Source organism: Rhynchophorus ferrugineus, unplaced genomic scaffold (assembly GCF_030347505.1).
Source record: "Rhynchophorus ferrugineus isolate W39M unplaced genomic scaffold, kcgeb_rfMv2 rfM2, whole genome shotgun sequence".
Lineage (NCBI taxonomy): Eukaryota > Metazoa > Arthropoda > Insecta > Coleoptera > Curculionidae > Rhynchophorus > Rhynchophorus ferrugineus.
In genome coordinates, this window is record NW_027472581.1 from 62974910 (window position 1) to 62999525 (window position 24616).

A 24616-nucleotide genomic window follows, 5' to 3' on the forward strand; every position below is an offset into this window, starting at 1 on the left:
CGATCATATTGTCTTTGTTCTGTCAATATCTTTTTCAACGGTATTGTTTTGTCAACAGGGGGTATCTTAAGGAGATTTTTAATTTTGTTGTGCTTAATTATTGCAGCATATTTTTGTTACATGTAATTGAAAATTCATGAACTAAATTTTTGGTGTATATTCAGTTAATTAAATGATGGATTCATCGCCAGAAGATGAAGATTTTCCAGGCCGCTTATTACACCAGGTATATAATTTGGTTTTTAAATTGGAAATGTTTATTAAGTTTGTTGTAACCGTAATTTAGCTACTATATGTACTTTTAGGCTGCTTTGTGGGACAATAGCGAATTATTACAAGATTTATTAGCAGGAGGACAAGAAACTTTTATTAATTCTCAAGATAGTTGGGGACGAACTCCCTTGCATGCTGCGGTTATTACTGAGAATTCTAAGTGTTTACAAATGTTACTACATGCAGGTGCAGATCCAAATTTACAGTGTGGGCCTAGGGGTGAAAATAAGGTAAAGCAGTGTTATTCTTTTTCTGCAATATGTAAAATACTTTCATTTTTAGACTCCACTTCATTTATGTGCTGAATATGGACATTCTAATAATATAGAAGTACTATTGCAGCATAATGCTGATGCTCAAATGAAAGATGTAAATAATTTAACATCCCTTGATATTGCAGATAAGTGTGGTCATTTAAAAATTGTTGAATTATTAAAGTTGGCTGCAGGTATGTACAAATTACAAATTTATATTATTTAAAACATTAAAAATATTTTCAAGATAAACATGAAGAAGATATATGAGAACAAAATCTTTTATAGTATTAGGTGGAATAATAAAAGTAATTTCAGTATTTTAAATACATAAATATTAAACATCATAACTTTAAACAAAAGTATTTGCTATTTCATAATAAGATTTTTAATCCTTACAAGCAATCTTTATTTTGACTTATTAAAATTTTAACTAGAAGTTATAATAAGCGAGGTAAAACCTTAGATTCTAAGCTTTTAATTATTTAACGTGTTAAAAGTGTCATATGGTGTCATTATTATAATATGACAAAACACTTTTTCATTTATAATGATTTGGTGTAAAAATTGAATACGAATATATTATGTACAGTCCACAGAACTGTTTCTTTTTAGGCATTGTCACAGTTTCTGTTTTTCATCGTTACACGTAACAATTCTACTGATAGACAAATGAAAAATTGTTTTATTTTCTTTGGATAATTGTTGTACTTATTTGTCTTCTTCCTTAATAAAGTTCCTTGCATTCAAAAAAAAAAAAATATATATATATATATATATATATATATATATATATATATATATATATATATATATATATATATATATATAGTATAAGAAAGGCCCAATTCATAAACATTAAATGAGGATTAAAGATTTTTTTTTAATCATTAGAAATAGTGCGCCTTTTGTGGCCCATCTTTTTTTTTATCTCTCATATGATATAAATTTTAACCTAGAGAACAAAATTTAGCTATCGGAAGTCGCCGTAGTTGTACCACAGACGTTAACAACTTCACGTGCGGCTTATTAAAATTTAAAAAATATATTAAAATTGACTAAATAATGATACTTCTGTGTATTCTTTTCAAAGTGGAAAAATGCATTCTTAAGACTTATGATTTTTTAAAATATGTGTAACAAAATGCAATTAAAAAACGTTGATTACTTTTTAAACACCTATTAATTTTTGATTCATATTGATACATTGGAAATAGAGACTAATAAACTACAAACTCCTATTGAACATTTAAAATAAATATAAACTATTTTTAAAAGAAATTTTTTCAGAAACTATTTTTTGTACTAAATTCACTAATAATATAATTATTTTTGATTATAATTCTTCCAGGTGACTCATGTACAAACAATATTAAACGTATTGTTGTAACCAATCAAATATAATTAATTTTATATATTTTCTTTAATTAGTTGGTTTCTTAATATTCTTTCCCTAATATATTTTCACGTTAGTGCACAAATATATTTGTATATATTTGTTTACTCCATGCTTTTTACTATTTAGTTAAGGCTTCTATTTCTTTTCTCCATTTAGTTATTAAGAATTATTTGTAAAAAATATTTCAACATATTTAAAAAATATATACGACATCAAAGATATAAAAATAATATTTTTTGTGTTGTTTTCAAAACAGATTATTTTGGAAAGACTACATACACTATTTGAGCTTTAACGGAGTTTATAATACATCTTGTTTAAAATGTTTCATATGACCTCGTATATTTCTTGATCTTTACTATTTTGAGGAAAACAAATTCCAAAGAAAGGTCATGGTAATCTGGAGTCGACCATTGTTATTGATAAACTTTGCTCTATGGCAGTATGCTTAAGCTCATTTCTTTGATAATAGGGTTTTTCAACTAGCGTCGTCTCACTCCCTTGCTCGTCTTGCTTGTCGACGTGTCGCTATCAAATAGTGTACGTGTTTTTATCAGCGTAATTTAGATGATTCCGACTGAGTCCTTTTTCACGTGTGTGGGAATATGAGCACTACATACAAAACATTGGCCCGATGTTGCTTTACGACACTACTGCTCATCATTCTAACCTATTTAATATTTTTACTGTTAAAGAGGAAGTTCAATTTCGACAGTTGGTTCGAGGTGGGAAATTAAAGATGCACCAAACGAACAGCGTAAGTGCTAGTGTAGGATTACGTGTTTTTTTCTAAATAAACCGCAGTTTACAGTCGAACGCATATTATGCGAAATTATTCTGTTCATAGTTTCCTTGGCTATTTGTCTTATTGATTTTTTCCATGGTATAGGGTTGAGGGAACAGCTGTCAGGGCGGTCTGACACTACGCGACTTTCCGGGGTGAAATATGCGTCCTTATTTTAGTATAGTGTAAATATACATAAAGTAACACGATTGAGCACATATTTTTATATGTTATTTTTTTGAAGTGTCGGTATTTTTTAAAATATTTTATTAATATGGCTAATATAAAGAAGCAAAGGCGTCGTGCAGCTACTGATTTAGCTTTTGAAGCTTCCGAATATTTTTGTGATGATTTTATCGATTTTAACATTAACGATGGCAAGTATTTATATTTATATCAACATTGTCTATAATATTTTAAATTTATTTATTCTAATATAATAAAACTTCAATTTATTTATTATATTAGATAGATGACGTTTGTACTAATTCTGATATATTTTTATTATTTTGATAGTGCAGTGAAAATATTTCGAGGTCAAAAGTGTATTTTTACTAAATATGTATTTGTGGATGGTGACAAAAATCATCAAGAAAATGTGCTAGTACGGTCTTATTTATATAAGAGTCAGTTTTTTTTAATAATTTCTCAAAAGTCAAATGTTTATAGATTATAAACTTAGTTTCTCTGTGACTGTTTTATCTCTTGAAAATATATAAACTATTCAATACCAGAATGTTCCAACTTTTTTCGGCTGATTTCTTTCCGGCTTTTAGCTTGAATAGTATAAAGTGTAAATCAAAATTACGTACCAGAAGAGCGTAGCAATTTTTTTAGATTGGTTGGTTTAGGTTCTGAGACAAAATAGTGCAAATCAGACTGCCTGTGTTAAGTGGAATTAAATGTTATTATTCGAATACTAGGGTTGTCGAAGGAAAATTCACAACTTCTGGGATCCAGCGTACAACCGTACCATGAAGTCACTTATAAAAGATAACGTTTTTATAAAGCTGAGAAATGATTACTTTTAGGTTCAATGACCTGATACTCTTTCTCATATTCAGAATATGTAGAATGTAATTATTTTAAATGAGAAAATAACATTAATTCATCAAATCAAAAATACATTCAAAAATATATTTTATTATTCCGCGCTATATAGTTATATATAATAGAAAATAGTTTTTGCTAAAAATAATTACTTTAGTTACATTAGCCCAAAAATAAGTGTAAATATTGATTTTTTATTCTGCCAGTTTTACGGTATACATAGTGTATACCGTAAAATATTGTTGTAGTTTTGTAGGGATTTAATGAATTTTTACAGTCAATAATTATTGCATAGTGTTTCAAAAAACATTTTTAATTACATATAAATTGCATTCGTTAATAACCTTTTAGAAATGAAGCGTGAATTTTATTGAAGGTTGTTACTAATTGTTTTTTTCTTGGCTAAAAGTTCCATTGTTGTTTGTATTTTTAAAATAAACGGATTTATTATGTTATGGCGTGTTAGAAACTCGCTTTATATCTTTCTTCGTTGGTGTTTATTTAATGTTGATGACCCTAATGCTTTCAAGATATTGGAGTTTGTTTCTTCATGACTATTTTCTTTCAGATGAAAAGGAAAAAGCCAGATTGGACGTACATTCCCTTATTGGGTTGGAGTGTTCCCAAGGAGATGCTGCTTCAGTCCAGCAGTTACTCTCATCCCTGCAGAAGGATGCCGAGCTTATCGTCAATATGGCACCTAGCGGAGCTAACACTTTATTATTTTCGTAAGTATTACTTAGCAAAATCTAGCAAACGTATTTATACGTTTATTGTTTGATACTAATTCAATATTTGTGATTTAATTTTAATTTAAGTTCCCATGTAACCTACATTTTCTCTATAGTGCCTGTGAAGCTGGTAACCGCGAAATAGTAAAAGTTCTTTTGGACTTTGGTGCCGATGGTCGATGCCACTCTGTCACAAAGTACTCACCGTTGTATATAGCATGTTATCAAGGACACAAGGAAATCGTTGAAATGTTACTAAATAAATTTCCTGAACTTATACAGGTAAATTGTTGCGATACTGCTGCTGTAGTCTTATATAAAAAAGCTTTTTCTAGCAACATACTGTTGAGAGATGGCTTCCAATCCATGCTGCTTGTATAAACGGACACGTACAAGTTTTAGAATTGTTGTTTAATTTTCCGTATCCTTCACACTTGCTAAAGAAATATAGGTGCGTGTGTAATTATTATAATTATATATAAGATCTACTAATAATTATATAATTTTTAATATTTAGAGACGCAACTGAACAGTGGGAATACTTCATGCCATTTGACGTGAACGAACGGGACGCAACGGGACAAAATATTTTATATGTTGCTTCACTTCTGGGTAATAAAAAACTAGTTGAAGCTATACTGAAGTTTAAAGTAAAAGCCACTAGAATAATTGAGTCAGTTAGTTCGGTAAGTTGGCCGAATTCGCGGATCAATTTAATACTAAATCTTATGTTGCTGTAGGAAGATGATCTGACTCCATTGTCTGAGACGGTTTTGAGTCCAAGTAAGCGTCGAATTTCCGATGGCATCATGAACATAATGTCTAAGCTCCATCTTTCAAAAGATACTTCTTTTGATGCTGAGGTATGTTTTAATTAGCGTTAGGAATTGTCGACTTGGATTAGTAATTGACTATTTTTTTACTATCGACTGTTTCAGTCATAACTAGTTAATTCGGCTGGTTTTTAACGTTCCGGTTTTGCTGCTCTAACTGTGACATTGAAAATAATGTACCGATTTTATGCTTATATAACATGGGCTGAGAAGTCCTGGGCCTATCATATAGATGGTGCTAGTTTAATTGCATTTACCGCTTTTTCAGTTAGTACTAAGCTTCAAAAGAAAGCTGTTCAAATTTCATGATATTCTACTCATAAGTTTGTAAATTATTGTGCTAAGAGTGACACTACTTTTCGACACTACACGACTCACTTTACATTCCTTTTTGATGGGAAAAATGTAATAATCTCTAGGTTCAAGCGAAGCAATGACTTGAAAAGTGTTATAAGGACTCGGCTCCATCAGAAACAACAATAAAACGTTAGTTTACTGACTTCAAGCGTGGTAGTACCGAGACACCAGTAATGCTAGGTGGACGAAAACACCAATAAAATCCACAAAATCGTTTCGAATGATGGAAAAGTGAAGTTGCGTGAGTTAGCTAATATCGTGAAGATATCAAAAGAATGTATTGCTTTTATATTGCATGAGCATTTGACTATGAGAAAGCTCTATTCAAAGTGGGTGCCGTGTTTGCTCAATGTTCACCAAAAATAAGAACGTGTTGATGATTCTGAGGAGTGTTTGGTTTGGTAAACGTAACAAACCTGAATTTACGTTGATATGTGACAATGGATGAAATATGGATCCATCACTTCACTCCGGAATCAAAGCGATCGTCATCTGAGTGGATAGTAACTGATGAACCTCGTTCAAAGTGCGCGAAAACACAACCGTAATGTGTGTAAATGTGCGTGGTGTAATATTCATCGACTATCTTGAGAAGGGAAATTCCATCAATAGTGAATATTATATAGCGGTATTGGAGCAAAACAAAAATTGTTTCATCAAGAAAACGCATCGTGTCACAGGTCAACCAAAAGAATGGCAAAACAATATGAATTGAACTTCGAATTGCTCCCACGACCACCTTATTCGCCAGATCTGGCTTCCAGCGACTAATGGCTGTTCACATATATATATATATATATATATATATATATATATATATATATATATATATAACTTTAATATAGCAGCATGTAGGAACTCTATTTTTCAATATTATATCTTAGTGTAAGGGAAAAATATCAACGTTTTCATTAATAAATAGTAAAATAATTTTGACTGCATTTATGTTATCTTGGCAACTTCTATCTAAACTTTTTCGATTTTCTCTCGCCTCGAAGTCTGTCGATGTTTGTGAATTCTCGATTTTTGTCGAAGTTTCATGAATGTTACCTCTTTCATTGAAGTTTCAACGAATCGTTATTTTAAAATATTCATGATTAACGATAAATCTAATCATTTTATTTAAAAAGGGTGCCATAGTTAAGTAGTTGATAAAGATTTATTGAGAAAATACAATAGACATATTTAGGGGTCATTTTACTCCATTCCTCTCTACTATCAAATCAAATATATGAAATATAAAAGTAGATTTACATCATTCAAAATGATACTGTTCTTTTGAAATAATAGGAATACAATTCCAAATTTGAAATCAAATAATGGAAAAAGCAATTGCCATAGTTAAATAGTTGATAAAGATTGATTGAGAAAATATGATAGAAATATTTAGGGGTCATTAATCCATTTCTCTCTACAATCAAATCAAATATATGAAATATAAAAGTTGATTTACATCATTCAAAATTAAACTATTCTTTTGAAATAATAGGAATGCAATTCCAAATTTAAACTCAAATAATGAAAAAAAAGAAATAGTAAACATTGTAAAAACTATCGAAGTATATGTCCTATCAATTATCGAAAAAAATATTTATCAAAATCATATAAATAAGACTTCAAAGAGTTCACGAAGAGAAGAGCAGATATTTTCGCACTTCGCCAGTTTATGGAGAAACAAATTAGATGTGGGAAGCCTGAGATTGTCGTTTTAATTGATTTTCACTCTGCTTTCAAGTGTATACACTGGCCCTCTGAATATTTATTCCTAAAAAAATTATTAATGGGAGCTTACATGGGAGCTTTTGTCTCTTGAACTCCGGTTATACTATAAGGCTTATCTCTTTTAAAATCATTAAGTTAACCAGAATCAACATACTTATCAGGAAAAGAAGAGCTATTGATGTTGGATTGCCAATCTTTTTGCAGTTACTGAAAACATTTGTTAACATAATTTTCTGGGGTTCGGATAAGAGCATCACACTTCAGGCTGTAAGATTACCAAAGATGATTTGAAGTTGCTTAAAGTATCCTAACAAACTATTGGAATAGCTTTGAAACGCGTCATTGCAACCGCAAAACTTTGGAAATCATTCCATATACCCTGGAAATTTGGGTAAAAATAGTGGAGTTCAGAAAGCCATCAAAGGCAGACTGACGAGACCAACAAATAAAAAGTCTTTGTCTGCCACTGTGTTGTAACGAGCGATGTATTTACTATAGAAGGGTTTTGTTTACATTAGAATTAGTTTGGATTGACATTATGGTTTGTACCGACAGGTAGCCTTTTTTTCCTTAAAATAGGGTGGTTTTTAAGGCGAATTAAAAGTTTTTTTTTACATTTATCTTTGTTTTTATTTTTTATATTATATGGTTTTTTATTTATGAAACTCTATTTATCTTCATGACATATTACTTTGTGGAATTCTCTTTCTTGAAGTTGACGGCGACGGATCTATTGTCCAGATGTGTTTTCGTCCACTATATTGATGCATGGTGTGGGCTTTGTTCTAAGTGATTTACTCTAAATGTCGCCCAGTTTGAATTTCAAAGTCCCAAATTTGTATCTAACTGTTCTCAACTTTGTGTCTTGATTAATGATGCATTAACAAAATCTATTCTCTATATATTTTTATGTTATTTTTGTAATTGTGAAAATAGGTATTTAATCATATCTTCGATTTTTTTATATGGTTTACAAATTTGTTTCATCTATTTAACTATGGAAACGGTTTTACAGTGCTTGTGTTTGTACTACAAGTATGAGGTCTTTCTATCGTAAAATTTTAAAAATTAGTATTTTTTCACAAATTACTGTATTTTAAAATTTTGCTGTTACCACTTTGATAAACTGGTAAATGTTTTTCCAATAACAAGCTCCAACATAATTATTATTAACCATCAACGATTAAACATCAATATAATAATTATTGTTCTGTTCTTAGTATATTAACTAATTATTATGACAAATTTTAATGTAATTGTAAAATTTTACTAATTATTGTCATCATAGGTTGAATTGATATAACATTTTATGAAACATTACAAATCAATACAATTAATAATTATTAGTAAATTTTTAATCATAATCAATCATTTTCAATCATTTTATGTTCATCCTAATTTTGTATTTTATTTTATTTAAGATAAAGCTTTTAATTTAATTGGTTTTTAAATAATTATTTTATTAAATTCAGTTAATTCAATAATTTTTTTACTGACTCATGTACCTTATTTAACATATATTTATGTATTGTTTTAGTTCGATGGAAATACAAAAGCTATATGTCCGCTAAGAATTGACATGTATTGTAATAATAACACGGAAACTGCTCTACACGCGGCTATAAAAGGCAGACATTATGATATAACACTTGCTCTTCTTAATGCCGGAGCTGGTCCTAATGCTGCTATTAAAAGATATCACGATATAAGCGACGAAGTTTGTTGTTCTTCTACAGAAGAAGACACAAGCTACTCTTCATCAGGTTTGGTGGAGGCATGCAAAAACCGTGATGTTCCGATAGTCGACTTGTTATTAAGACGTGGCGCTCGAGATGATGAATGTAAGGCTCTGTTTGTTGCAGTTGCTAATAAGGATGAAACTCTCATTGCTAAACTCCTATCCACAAAGGTAATTTTGGACATGACTTACTTGGTAATTATAAAGGGAAGACTTTTTTAGGCTCATCCAGATCCAGAATTCAAAATAAATAAGAAATCTATGACTGATAATATTAACTCGCATTTAACTATATTTTCCTCCGTGTCGAGCTTGACGTATTCAAACCTATTTCCAAACACACCCACTATGATAAATTGGCATAATCAGAGATGCCAATTGTCTGAAATTAAGAAACACTGGTTGGTCGATGCCGCTTTAAATTTGAACCCTAAGCTGAAACAAAACCCAAAGAGCTATGATATCGCTTTGTTTTCTATTACGAGGCTCGATATTTCGAGTAATAGTTTAACATCACTTCCATTGGCGGTTTTTTATTTACAAAGCTTGAAATATCTGAACGTATCGCAAAACAAAATTGAAAAACTACCTCTTCCGGAACCTTCACCTTCAAAGAAAAACTTTAAAAAAAGAATGTCTCATTTAGAAAATTTGAATTATTCTTGTGTTGTATTGGAGGAACTGTATTTACAGGATAATCGATTGGATCAAATACCAGAGGCCATATTCCGATTACCGAATTTAGTCACGTTAGTAGTTTCAAATAATAAGTTGCAACAGTTACCCTACGAAATGTGGCTTGCCCCTAAACTAAAAGAACTAAATGCCTCCTTTAATTTACTAAAGGAATTGCCATGTTCTCCCAGGGAGGTAAGATTGTTCCTGGTTCATATCTTAACTAGAGTCTTATTCTCATAATTTTAGTTGAAAGATGATTTAGATAAAATGAGTATTAGTTCAAGCGATAGCCATTTATCCAGTTTTGCCGAGAATGACTCTGAAAATGAATTTACAGAATTTGACAAAATTATTGGAAACGATGATTCAGTTCATGCCGTAAGATACAGGAAAAAGGAAAGGTCGTATTTGTAAGTACCATTTAACTTATTTTATTAGCATATTCAAATTAATTAATATTTTTAAGAACTTAAAAAATTGAATGAAATATATTGAAACTTTTATAATAAAATTATATTTAACTATTTAGCTGTATATCTTATATGAATAACAATAGTTAATCAAATAACTATATAAATTTTTTTATATACTATACATTTTATTTATATCATCATATACTTATTATTCATTTGCATTTAAAGCCTTTTAAGAGCATTGTATTATTAATTTCACATTATTGATTACATTCAAAATGTAAATACTTTTTTGTCTTCTATTCGTCTATTATATTAAATTGATTGTTTGGTAGTTATTTTATTCTCATATTATTTTAGACAGTTGGACTTGAATCGACATCATATTTGGAGTAAGAATGTTGAAGTGACTGAACAAATCTTGCATAGTGATGAATCCGCGTTGGAAAAGTGTTCACAGCTATCAGCACTCAATCTTGCTCATAATTTGTTCACTAGTATTCCCGTGGTTTTACCATGTTTGGCTGTTAATTTAACAAGATTAAATATGGCTTTTAATACTTTGAGGTCGATGTCACATATAACAAGTTATCCTAGCTCTCTGAAACAATTAGACTTGAGTCATAATCAAATTACAGTTTGGCCTAGTTTGCCTCAAGTGGAAGCACAGGATAACATGGAATTGGCTAATTTGGCTTGTTACATGGATAACACTGCTTTTAGAGGAAAATTAGCTGAAGTTGGAGGTATTTATGATTAAAACATGAATTGCATTAAATTTTTAATTCTGTAGGATTTTTCATTATGAATTATTTATTAGTTAATTAGATTAATCATCTATTTCTAAAATTGCGATGACTGACAGAATGAACAATAAACTGATGAGATAGAGAGTGACATAATAAAGTTATGTAAAAATGTTACCTTTCATATTTAGTAAATTAAATCTATATAAATAAAAATGAATCACCGAACATGCGCCGGCATAACTTCAGAATCACCGCACCAAATTGGATAATTGTTTTTTTTTGTGATATTCGTTATTGTCAGGATAAGGTTTCTATAAACAAAAAAAAATTAAGAAGTTCAGAGTGACACAGAAAACAGATGACAAAACATTAACCGGTTAACTTGCATTCGCAATGGCAATTATTAAAACAAAAAGTCAATTGTATGTTGCGTGTTCGGGAGTCGATAAACCATTTTTGCTATTTATTTCTTCAGATGGAAAAGCTATAAGGCCTTAAAATAGATTGAGCACCTACATGTGATCAAATTTTTGTATGTTGTCTTTAACATTTCATTACACTATAAATACATACATATATAACACTATAAACAGAATAATTTTTATCATTCTTTTCACTACATCAGGGAAACCAGAATATATAGAAAAAAGTTTGTTTTTTGACATATTTTACATCGCCATCTCTGGAATGCATATGACATGATAGAAACTAAAGTACATTTTTCTTATTTTTATTTAATATAATTATAGTAATAGCAAATATTTTATAGTGAGGCGACACTCCTCTAGATCAGTTAGACATACAGTACTACATTCAGTTTGTGTTCATAGGCGACATTTAAGACTGGATAATTTGCGGACATTAATTTTAGCGGATAATCGGCTAAGTCGAATTCAGCTTAGTACTGATGATGATGGTGATATGAGTAGCACAGAAGATGATGAATCAGAACGGGTAAGCTTTTTACAAAATATGATTCTTCAGAAACGTCATTACATACATATTTATTGCCTTCCTTTCAGAATCCCCAAACGGGTAAAGCTAGGTTAATATTTCCAAATTTGTCCATGCTGGATATTAGTAATAATAACATTAAGGAAATCCCTAGTAATATTTACGAACTTACGAATTTATCCGTCCTTAATATAAGTGGAAATTTAGGTGAGTAAATATAAATCATAACATTATAGTGTTAAATAGTTTAAATAAAATTGCCTTTTGTTTTTTAATTACAGTTAACACTTTAAATAATTACTCATCTTTAAAAATCTGTCAAAAAATATTTGTGGAAATATGTTGTGTATCAAACATTTACAATTTCTATGATAATATTGATAATTATTGTAATATAGTTATATAAAGTCGATAATTTATAAACCAACGAAACTTTATAATTAGTTTATTTCGGCGGATTATTTGAGATCCGCGAGCGCTTTCTAATATTAAACGTGCTTTCAAGATTCGCGCCACCGAATGATCTGCTTTTCTATTTATAGATATCAACGAGCTCCCACCACAAATGGGATTGTTATCGCGCCTGTGGAATTTAAATACACGAGGTTGCTCGCTACAAGATCCGCTAAAGTTTATGATCGAGAGTAAAAAATATAAAACGATGGATATAATTGGGTATCTTAAATCCGTACTGGAAGATGCAAAACCTTATGCTAGGATGAAATTGATGATTGTCGGTATACAGGGTATAGGAAAAACAAGTTTGTTGGAGCAGCTACGTCAAGAAGGCAGACAAACAATAAAAAAGCGTCATGAAGTAAGTAAGTGAGGTTAGGTCGGATTATGTTTTGTTTTGCGTATTATTTGTTTGGTTCGTCTACGAAAGGATGTGCATACATTAGCGGTTTAATATTATAAACAATGTGATATGAAGGTTATATAATATTGAATGAGTTAATATTTAAAATTATTAAATTAGTTTAACGCATTAAAGTGGTGTTAAATTAATGTAACGTTTTTATACTTAGAAATTATTCTAAATATTAAATTAAATATATTTATTATATATTATATATTTTTTTGAACTACAGAAAGTAATTGGATTTTTATAATTATACCACTACTTTTTCTTAAATTTAGATTACTGGCCTTTTTAAATTAATGTTCAGTTTTTTAAGTTCATTAACATTAATAAAGTTCTCTTATGAATAGAGGAGGCCCAACTTAAAAGGCCTTCAGTAGAATTATTTTGTTGGTCTAATGGAATTTTGATTTATGGGATACAATTTTTTTAACAGTTTTCCATAATTTAATTCTAGTATTTATTTAAATACGCTATGGACTACCATCTGTATAGATACAGGTTATTTAATAAATATTCCCGGTTATGCCGCAATTTACTACTGTTGTGATAATCGCACGATTGAATTTTGCGTGAGCATAAATTACACTTTTTTTTATGTTAGTTTATAATTGTGATGGTCCATAAGTAAGACTTAAAATCTGATAAGAAACAACAATTCCAGTTAACACAAGTAACCATACTTGGTAAAACTGCATTTCTTATGGAATATCAAAGTTTCGCAATTGGCAAAATGGAATATAACAAAACAATTTTTTAATACATTAATACCATTTGTAAAAAGTTTTTCCCAAGAAATCTTGAAAGAAGATTGATACAATTACATAACTTGGTATTATTTTTAGCATTGGGCTAAAAGAATGGGAAATAAAAATATTAATGTAAAAACATCCCGAGGTACTAATATGTCCACAGTAGGTGTAGATATTGGCGACTGGGTGTATGAGAAAAAAATTAGAAATCAATCCACACATGGACCTGTTGTATTTAGAACGTGGGATTTTGGAGGACAAAAAGAGTAAGTTTTTCTTATTTTGTTGTTAATTTTTGCTTTTACAAAATGTCTAAAATAAATGAGGTTTTTAATTTTGAACACAAAAGGTAGTATAATTGGTTTTCTCTGATATTGTAAATTATTTTTGAAGGGTTAAAAATAAATTATGTAATGATCATGACGATAGAATAAAACACCATCAAGAATAATTGTTTTTAATTTAAAACAGTTTTGAGTTTGTTTACGGTTTATTTACTTCCAACTTTTTTTGTTAACTTAAATTATCGAGTGTTTTTGGAGAATATGCTGCATCAATAAAAACATATAATACAGGTTGTGACGTTTTATTAATGTTGATTTTGAAACATTTATGCTTTAGTTATTGATTAAAATTGAATGAGATAATTTGAATCAACCATTGAGAAAAGGTGTATAACGATTGAAGTAGCAAAGCGATAAGCGTTTGTGACTAGTACTTTTTCAATATAACAACGTTGGACTTCATGTCGCATGGTCTGTATGGTGTAGTTCTATTTTTATAAAAACAATCAAAAATGTGTATTCATTCATGCATCTCTTTGACATGGAATTCAAAATTTGTGATTTTTTTTTAATAGAGACAAAGAAGAATAACAGAAAAGTATGTATACAATTGAAGTCGTTGAATTTACAAAACCATCATGCAAAACAATTAACAGTAGTTATAGTGATACAGAATATATTTATACTTATATATGCGTTTTTACAGGTATTATGCTACACACCAATATTTTTTGTCGAAGAGGAGTCTCTATTTGGTAGTCTGGCGAATAACTGATGGACATCGTGGAATAAATGAAATATTACAGTGGTTGGTCAATATACAAGCACGAGCACCAAATTCGCCTGTAATAATAGTGGGTACGCATTATGATGTAGTTCAAGAGTTCAATCCCAACATATCTGAAGAGTACCAGCAAATTATCAGGGATAGATTTATAAACGTAGTAGATGCAGAAAAGTGTGGTTTGCCAAGAGTGTTAGATACTATTGAAATTAGTTGTAAAACCAAGCATAACATTAAATTATTGTGCAATTTAATTTACGACACAGTATTCAGTTTGAAGCCTCCAGGTAAGAGGTAATTTATATATTGTTTTTTTGCGTTGTTTTTATCACTTTTTAAATTAAAAACATGGAGAATAATATATTATATATTTGATTTCAGGAAGCAAAGAATTATTATTAGAACAAAAGGTACCTGCTACTTATTTAGCTTTAGAAGATGTTGTTAATTATATAGCTACAGAAAGAAGATTAAATGGGTTAGATCCAGTATTAACTTCTGAACAATATAAATCGTTAGTCATATCAGAAATGCAACAGAGATATAATAAAACTTTCAGAGATTGGGCTGAGTTACATCAAGCTACTTTGTTTCTACATGATAATGGTAAATTATTTTTCAGCACTGTGAATTATTTTTTTTTATTTTTAATACTTAATATTAATAATTTTAAAAATGATTTAGGTGTATTACTTCATTATGATGATGCCACTTTAAAAGATTTATATTTCCTTGATCCTCAGTGGCTATGTGACATGTTAGCTCATGTTGTTACCATAAGAGAAATAAATCCTTTCGCTCGAACGGGGGTGATGAAGTTGGATGATCTTAAGCATGTTTTTAAAGCTAGTAATATAGGCCCAATCGACACAAGAGGTTATGTGGTTAATCTCTTGAATAAGTTCGAAGTTGCACTGACATGGGATTCACGGACATTATTGATACCCTCCTTATTACCTTCAGAAGAAGATATGATTATAGCACAAATGTATCCTGGACAAGCGGTACAGCCACTGGTTAAAGTTAAGGTAATTATTATTGACTATTAAAAATAAATGTTTCCTAATAATTATAGATAGTTTATCTATTTAATATTTGGAGAAAATATAAGAATTGTTAATTCATTTAGAGGATCTTGAATATATTTATTAGGATTTTATTGTGTACATTATTAATGTATTTGTCATCTTTTTGGTGGCATTTGAAAACTACTTCGTAAAACAACATGTCTTTTGAAGTTGTCAAAAATATTCTAAAGCTTGATTTTTGGGTATTTTAGTAAAAGTGGTACTGCTCTTCTGGACCTGAGATCATTTGAGATCAATTGGAGTAGGTGTGTGTTTCCATATAGGTCATTAGTTCATAAATTGATTTCATTTCATTGATTTTTTAACACAATTGAACACATTTCATTTTTTATGTCCACATATGAAAAGTCCATGTTTGCCATTATGGGTGAACTATAACATAACATCGTCCGAACGACTGTTACGGCTTCTAATGGTAACCTGGACCAAATTGTTATAAGTTTGCCTCATGCGTGAGATTGCACGATCTTGGTAGCTAATTCCTGCTACCCCTGCGAGAGATAACCATATAATCGTTTATACAAAATTGTGGGATCTACTATGTGATACGTATTGCCGTTTTGTTAAAGTCGCATGTCGCGTCGAATGGTGATAGTCTTATTAATTCGGGTTAAAAAAATATAATCGTTTTATAGCGCATCTAATTGACGGGAGGAAAAAGGACGATTCAATGTTGTTGGATAAAAATCCGCATCTAACAGTAACTTTTTGTAGATACCTGTCATAATATTTGCCTGCTCAATCATGTAACTTGCCATGATAATTTGACATCAGTGTATTGACGATAAAAGGTTGCGAACATGTATTCGTCCGTATTAAGTTGGTTTAGATCCTTGGTTTATGGGGCATTCATTTTTATTGATAGCGTTCTTCCATGATCATTTGTTCCGTTTCAGCTTGTCAACCCTCTTGCTTTAGGTTAGCTGTATTAATTTTAAATTAATTTTTTATATTAATTTTTTTATAATTTTATAATTATAATAATACTTCTCACAGCCAAAATCTTGTGTCTTTAAAGTTGAGAAAAATATGTTATAAATATTTAATTTACTATTGTAATATTACAAAATCAAATGTATAGCCTAATGATAGAATTTTATTATGAATATATTTAATGTGAATACAGTACATACATATTTGGTAAGCACTATTATTAATACCTCAAAACTAATTGACACTACTAGTATTTGTATGTGCTAGTATGTAAGGATTTTTATAAAACATTTTATTTTTTAACATAGGTACCACTGAGGTCCAGAGGTTGGGCCGTAAGAAGCAAAAAATTAACGGTTTCTCCAAAATCTATTCTATATAAAGAAGGTGGTGCTCAGGGATTTCAAATGTCGATGCCAAGTAGTTCAAGTCAAAATATTGGTAATTAGTATCATACTAAATATTTACTTTATTTGTTACTATCTTTATTGTAGTTGCACCAATTGAAGAAATATATTATGAAGTAATGTCTCGGTATACTGATAAATCCATGACAAGGCTATTGCTGATGTCGTATTTTCCGTCTGGGTTTTGGTCAAGACTTATTTCACGGATTTTGGCGGATGATACAATTGTAGATATTATTAGGTCATTCTTTGTATTACCCAAAGATGTAGCTCAGGATATTAATTTAGCCAAATGTTTAGATTTAAAGGCAGAATGGATATTGTGGCAAACTGGATTGCAACTTAAATATGGCGATATAACTTTGTTTAGAATGAAGGAGGTTTTACATAACAGTGCAGCACATTATAGGCAGTTAAAGTGAGTTGATAGTTTATATATCTGTTTATTGTTATTCAGAGTGGTACAGATTTAGAATCGGACCCGATCAACATCACTAATTGATTGTTATTGTGATCATCTTATAGTATTTGTTTTATTGTCAATATAAATTAGTAAACTTAAACAAAAAGGTATTGTTCGGGCAGGGAAACGTATGTTGGGTTCACTAGTAATTATATGAAATAGTCCAATGGTAAATTGATAAAAAGGCAGTATAAACATTTTTTAGTATGTTCCTATCGCGCTTTGTTTATCGCGGAAACTTTGACAAAACCTTTTGTACTAAAATGATCATTGTCTTATAGTAGATGTTTGACACTCACATATCTCAATATGTTGTCTATATATAGAAGCTTCACTTGATTTTGACCATACGTATAATAAACACTTATTTGTATTATAAATAAATTTGCTTTTTGGGTATATGAATTTAACATTCATTATTTATTTTAGGTTTAAAATTAAGCAAGATGGAATATGGTGTGATGTTGATCTACAAAATTCATCTATTTTGGAAATTTATTTTCCCGTCGATTCTCTGGTAGTTAAGCCGCAACTTTCAGAAGCTGCTGATATTAGCCAGTTTAAAATAAAGGATGAACTTGTTATTGAATGCACTCAAGAGTCTACAGCTCAGTTATTAGCTTTGGCTGTAGACCATATTGATATCCTTTTAGAGGATTGGTATCCTACCTTAGGCACACGATTTGTTCACACTTCTGAAGGAAAGTTCTTAGTAACACGTTTAATTCCATGCCCGCAATGTCTTGGGCAAAGTCATCAGGATAATCCTGATACTGCTACCCAAAGTCAGGATCTTGTTCATAGGGACCAAGAATCTAATTATCAGAATCAAGATTTTTATAAAATTAGAAAATCACAGGAGTCATATACATCGGAGTGTGACAGTGGAGTGGATCCAGACTCAAGCGTATCTAGTCGTAATGTCTCGATGGAAGGTAATCCTACCATACAAGCTGAAGATCAGGCATTGAAGAATTCATTATATTATTCATGGATGGTAGAGGAATGCATTCTGGCTTCTTACAATGATAAGTTTGTAACATGTCCTCTACATGGTGATATTAAGTTATCTAGGATTGCACCGGATACTGTAACATATGATTACAATTAATATTTTCATTTGTGTTAAATATTGTTTTATTGCAGATGTTTCTAGATTTGGGTGATCGCTATATAATTAGGCCTGAGAATATTAAAAAAGGACGTCTCTTGGGCCGAGGTGCATTTGGGTTCGTTTTCAGAGGAACTTGCAAAGTTCGAGGATCTAATAATATGATTGATGTTGCAATGAAGATGCTGCAACCAGTTCAGCCTGGTTCAAATGCTCGACAGTCCGCAGTTATGGCATATAAAGCGGCGCAGGGGAAGTGGGATCGCGACCCTCTGCAGTATGCATGTAAAGCATACTGTACTGCTCGACAGGAGCTGAATATATTACTAAGTTTGCGACATCCGAATATAGTTCCATTTGTGGGTGTATGTACATCGCCTTTAGCTTTGGTTTTAGATTTGGCTCCGCAAGGAGCACTAGATTTAGTGTTGCGTCATTATAGACGATCTGGTGCTAAGGTTGGACCCTACACAATGCAAGCTGTAATATTACAGGTAATTTAATATTATTTTAAAATACATTCTAGATAAAATATTGAATTTTTTCAGGTAGCTAAAGCTGTTGAATATTTGCATAGGCAACACATAATTTACAGAGATTTAAAATCTGAGAATGTTCTTGTTTGGGAAATGCCACCTCCATTTGTTGACCACCCGAATCATGGCGTGCACATCAAAGTCGCAGATTATGGTAATTTTTTAAAAATCGATAATTTTTTAATAATGTATATGTCAAAATTATAGGAATAAGTCGTTTGACTTTGCCATCGGGTACGAAAGGCTTCGGAGGTACGGAAGGTTTTATGGCACCAGAAATAATGAGATACAATGGAGAGGAAGAATACACGGAAAAGGTTGATTGTTTCTCGTTTGGCATGTTCATCTATGAACTCCTAACTTTACATCAACCATTTGAAGGACATGAGTCAGTGAAGGAGTGTATATTGGAAGGCGGTAGGCCTCCTTTGACTTATAGGGTAAGAGCATATATTATAAAAAAGTGGAGAAGATGAAAATATTATAATATAATTACTTATTTTAGGAAACTTTATACCCAAGCTACTTTCTTGATTTAATGGTACTTTGCTGGTCGCAACAGCCAAAAGATCGGCCTTCAGCTAGTCAAATAGTATCAATTGCTAGTGCTCCCGAATTTACTCATTTGTGCGATGTAGTTTCCTTAAAACATCCAGCATCAGTTGTTGCAGCTTCAAGTGCCGCATTAACTTATATTACGGGTATTTATAATTTAATTATTGTCCTTTTCTGTTTTTACTATCCTATTTTTGTAGATGATGGTTTATCAGGATCGGAGATGTGGCTAATGTGTGAAAATTCGCGTGTTGATTTATTGTTGGCTGCGGATCGCGGATGGCTACAATACCACACTATGACATTACCTATAAGACCATCAGCCACATGTACAGTTGGTGAGACTGTATGGATTGGGGATTGTTCTGGTACAATTCATGCCTATTCGTAAGTCTTCAAATAAAAGCATGTTATGATTAAAAAAACACTCCGTACTTTTATTACCTTGGTTCTTTATATGTAAGTTTTTATATTGACATTTGGTACTGAACGGGGATATATTTTTAGATCAAGCGATGGTCGAAAATTATTTTTCTATTCGCTAGAAACAGAACCGAACACGTCTGTTCAAGCTCTACTCTATCTTGCGCCGCTGAAACGAGTAGCTTGTGCGTTGTCGAATGGTAGATTATTCTTAGTGAATTCTGAACAACGACCCGTAACACCGACTGCCGCTGAGGGAACATTTGTAATGACTGAGTTAGGACTAAATTCCGGGATTAATTGCATGTGCGCTATTTTTAAAGATCAAGAGAGGTAAGAATTTAATTACTTAAAGCTCTATTGTAAAGTGACATTAATTATTTTATAGAATTTGTGAGTTATGGTGTGGAGGCAGCAATGGCCAAATCACGATTTATACCATAAAAGACCAAGTTGTTGCTGGTCATGATGTGTTAAATCATTATCAACCTGTTATTGATATTGTTGATGTGATGAATTTAGTTTCAGTTGATGATAATGTATGGTCATATGTTAGACCAGGTTGTGTGGTGTATCAATGGGATGTAAAGTCAAGAAGCATAGTTAACAAATTAGATTGCTCCAAGTTGGTACCTTGTTCTGAAAGTCTAAAGTCGATCGCTATAGAAGAACATTTAAGCCCCACAAATTGTCAGGTAATATATTAGTTACTTAAGAGGACATTCTGGTTTAGAGACCTACATTGTTAGGCGGTTTTATAAGTAAATATAGGATAAAATAAATTAAAAACAAAATATATGAAAATTTATTATTAAAATTTTTTATTAGTTTCAAAAATATATGAAAATTTACCTCATTCAAACTAGAAGAGAGTAAGGCTAGTGAAGTGGGTTAAAAAAGTGGGTTCATTCTGCTTAACGTCTTTCTAACTCATGTGCTATTCTGAAATAAAATAAAGAAAAATAATTTGTTACTAAAGACATCGTTACTGTATGGGTTTTGGAAAATTCTCCAAAATCCGTGCTTCCATATTTAAAAGGTACAGAAAATTCTTCGTAAATTTCAAGTAAACCTTTAAGTATAATTTAAGATATTACCTTGATTAAAATGAAATAAATAGCTGAAGAAAAATCTACATTTTTGAAATTCTTTCAGCTAAACGAGCCGTTCTATCTTCTTTAGAAGCAGCAGAGGCTTGCAGTTCTGAACAGTCAATTCGAGTTTTGTTGCATCTGGCAGCAAATGCCATGGTTCACTACTAATGGTGATACCTGTGGTTGTTCATAATCTTAAAACTTAGTAAAAACGAATAACTGAATAATTAGCTATTTCAATTACTTGTATCCCAGGGTATATATGCTTTGGAGCAAAAGCCTTTGAGTTTTTAAGTAAGTTCTGAAACGTGAAGGGTTTAAAACAAAAACTTTTATTTTACTTGAAAATCATTTTATTTTACATCAGACCGTTTTTTTAGTATTCGATCGTATTAATTAATTGTACAATATTAATATAACAAATATGTATAGAGTTAATTGCATGAGTTAAATATATCCCATTATCGCTGGCCTGGTAGGTGTTAGATAGTGGTAGTGTTGTTATAAAAGTCGTATTTTGAAGTTTTATGTACTGTTGAAAGCTTATTCTTATAACTTTCTGAACTTTAAAAATGTTTTTTCCAAATTTCTAGACCAGAATGTTTGCTTTCTCTTAAATTTGCTCATTTTGCATTAAATGTAAATAACAAAAGTTTACCATATACCATAGGAATATATTTTTAATTTCAGTATTTTATATCTTACAGGTGTCAAGCTTAGTGGTATTAAATGATGAAATTTACATCGGCACTACTTGGGGCTGTGTAATTATCGCAGAGAAAAATACTTTGAGGCCTGCAACGATATTTCGTCCATACGAGGAAGAGGTTAAACTGATTATTCCTCTCGCGTTATCCAAAAGTAATAATGGCAGCCACGACAATACACCTCTTATCGCAACTATTGGAAGAGGATACAGAAATTTATTGTCAAGATATACCGATGTAACCTTACCCATTATAACTCCATTACAAAGTCCGGTATCGAATAATTATACCACATATGTTAACAAACCTAATATGTTTATTTTATTGTGGAGGGCTGAACATTGGAATGCAGTTTGAGGAAGTTCTTGCTGATTGTATTGGTTGTGTTTTTATTTGAGCAATGATTATTGTTCGCATTAGGAAGGTTATGTTAGGTTGACATTTATGAGATAAGAATTGTATTATGCTGCTTTCTTGATTTGAGAAGTCACTGATAACGATAGCCAAGAATAGAAGATTTGATCTGGTTGTAAGTTATTTTCAATTCTTCTAAATTCATAATTACAGTATTTTTTATGCAAAATTTATATGATCTTAGATTATTTTTCTTAATATTGACTGATGAGTTATTGATTGATTGATACTGATTTTTATTGAATTATCTTACTAACGTGTCGTTAAATGGTTCTTGTTAGTTGAAGGCTGTGTATGTTGAAGTACTAATTTCTGAAAAAATTTTCAAAAATTCATTTTTATGAGATATTTTATTAATACTTTAATTACAATAATTTTTATAATAAATTACAGACATTTAATACATTTATAAAGTTTAACAGTTTTATCTATAAGAATTTCACCATGTGATAATGGTATTTTATCATTCCACTCAACTCAACATTCTTATAAGTTGTTGAAATTTGGTTGTGAAACTTAATTGGCATGGGTAGAATGCATTTCCTTTTTAGATTTTATTGAATTATTGCGACGATAAATACCAAAAATGTAGAACGACATTGACGTTTCAAACATTTTTGGTGTAGTGTTACACCTTTTTTAGACTGTCTCTTTATTTGGACTGTGATTTTTTTTCTGTTGTAGAAAAATAATAAATGAGTTTTTATTTTTAAATGATTTTTATTTAACCTTATATCCATTATTTTGACACAATGAAAGAAATTTTTGAGAACCTAAAAAAGACAATGGTGGTATGTTTTCAATTAGCTCTAGATTCTTAATTAGATGTTTCAAATATCAGACGTTGTCATGCCTTTGAAACCAATGACGCGAAATCATGCCTTTGGTTATAATATATAATATTATATAAAATATAAATTGCAAAATACAACATAAGAGAGATATTAAAAGTTAATTTTGCTAATATGTATTTGTTTTAAATAATTTTTTTATCAATTAAAGTCGGTTTTTTTCATTTTCAAACCTATATATATATATATATATATATATATATATATTAATTGTGAGTCTGGTATACCTGGACATGAATATAGATAAAAGTTTGAAAACGATATTGAAAAGCTCTGATTTTGTGTTTTTTTCTTAAAGCTTGAAATGTATTTATACCTTTTTCATATCATGCACATCAAGAATGATTCAATTTAGAGGTACCGATGAAGAATAACGATATTCGTACTATTTCGTAGTAGCAGTACGCCATGTTTTAAATGGATTTGATAATTGATTTTTGCAGTTATACTATGATATCTAATAATAACTTCCAATTAATCCACTAATAAGTCCAATTTGACTTAGTTCAGGCTAAGTTGTGATTTTTTTTTTCATTAAGAGTATTTGACACGCGTGTGCATGTATTTTTATGCAAATTGAATATCACGTTAATGGATAAATAATAAAAAACACATTTAAATATAAATTTCTACTGAGGGGTTTGAGGATATTTGAAGCTTTATTTAGAAGAATTAAAATATTGTGTCTTTTTCTGTGTTCGTCCGGGTTAAATGTTAGAGAGCAGAAATTTGATATGAAAGAAGCAATATTTGCTGATTACGGCGGACGGAGTAAGGTCTTCCATTTAAGTATCCATGTAGATGTTCACGGGTTTTACATTATGTGATCCAACGTTATAAAATAACTCGACTGAATTGTTAAATTTATAACGAAATTTTGTATTAATTATAGCTTATAGCGATTTCGAATAATGATTTAATTCTGTTTGAGCTTATAGTTACGCGTCTTCTTACACTATCGGCCTATTACTTTGTAACACACTGATAAGTTCATTGTTAACTTATTTCAGTTAAGTCAGCATTTCCATGTGCATATCACGTTAGACAAAAAAACAGAGCAAATCAGACCCAAAGTCAAAGAACTGTATTGGTTAGTATCACTCGAACTCCCAATTTGACGTAAAATTAAAGAGATTAGTCTATTAACAAACGAAGAGCTACGTGATGATCTCGAAGTCCAATGGATTTACTTGATTTACTTAAAACTTGCGATAAGATTACAAATTAAATCAAAGCAACATGGAAATAGTACAGTTATTGGATAACACGCAGGAAATCAGAATCAATCAAACTGCATGAACTTGTGTAGTGTAAAGTGTTACTTTGAACTTTAGCTTAAGCAGTTTCATTTTATTTTAAATTAGGGTATACATACTGACTGATTTATACCGCATTCGCCTTGCTTGTATATTGATGT

At 30.5% G+C, this 24616-nt stretch overlaps 1 protein-coding gene across 3 annotated transcripts; it reads left to right on the forward strand.

Annotated features, from left to right (window-relative positions):
* The first annotated feature begins 16 nt into the window (after positions 1-16).
* On the forward strand, positions 17-23062 carry Lrrk (Leucine-rich repeat kinase). Of its 3 annotated transcripts, none has more exons than XM_076394314.1 (30): positions 17-226; positions 306-503; positions 556-721; positions 4329-4488; positions 4608-4773; positions 4827-4942; positions 5009-5177; positions 5232-5354; positions 8941-9312; positions 9364-10011; positions 10066-10229; positions 10593-10978; positions 11751-11935; positions 12004-12142; positions 12478-12752; positions 13643-13815; positions 14540-14904; positions 14999-15223; positions 15302-15645; positions 16947-17079; positions 17133-17463; positions 17938-18598; positions 18655-19113; positions 19168-19309; positions 19363-19595; positions 19661-19856; positions 19911-20097; positions 20218-20466; positions 20522-20828; positions 21935-23062. In XM_076394314.1, the coding sequence occupies exons 1-30, from the start codon at positions 173-175 to the stop codon at positions 22289-22291; spliced, it is 7683 nt and encodes a 2560-aa protein (XP_076250429.1). In that variant the 5' UTR covers positions 17-172; the 3' UTR covers positions 22292-23062. The 3 variants fall into 3 exon arrangements, with proteins under 3 accessions (XP_076250429.1, XP_076250430.1, XP_076250431.1); XM_076394315.1 differs by having other exon boundaries at positions 43-226; positions 287-503; XM_076394316.1 differs by lacking the exons at positions 17-226; positions 306-503; positions 556-721 and adding an exon at positions 2422-2683.
* Positions 23063-24616: the final 1554 nt, after the last annotated feature.

What these genes read in the sequence shown, in the direction of transcription:
- Lrrk (XM_076394314.1), top strand. Translation starts at nt 173, where the DNA reads ATGATGGATTCATCGCCAGAAGATGAAGATTTTCCAGGCCGCTTATTA. An exon ending in AATTTCCTGAACTTATACAG is followed by an intron (nt 4,774 to 4,826) that starts GTAAATTGTTGC and finishes AGCTTTTTCTAG; the next exon opens with CAACATACTGTTGAGAGATG. An exon ending in ATTCAGTTTGAAGCCTCCAG is followed by an intron (nt 14,905 to 14,998) that starts GTAAGAGGTAAT and finishes ATTTGATTTCAG; the next exon opens with GAAGCAAAGAATTATTATTA.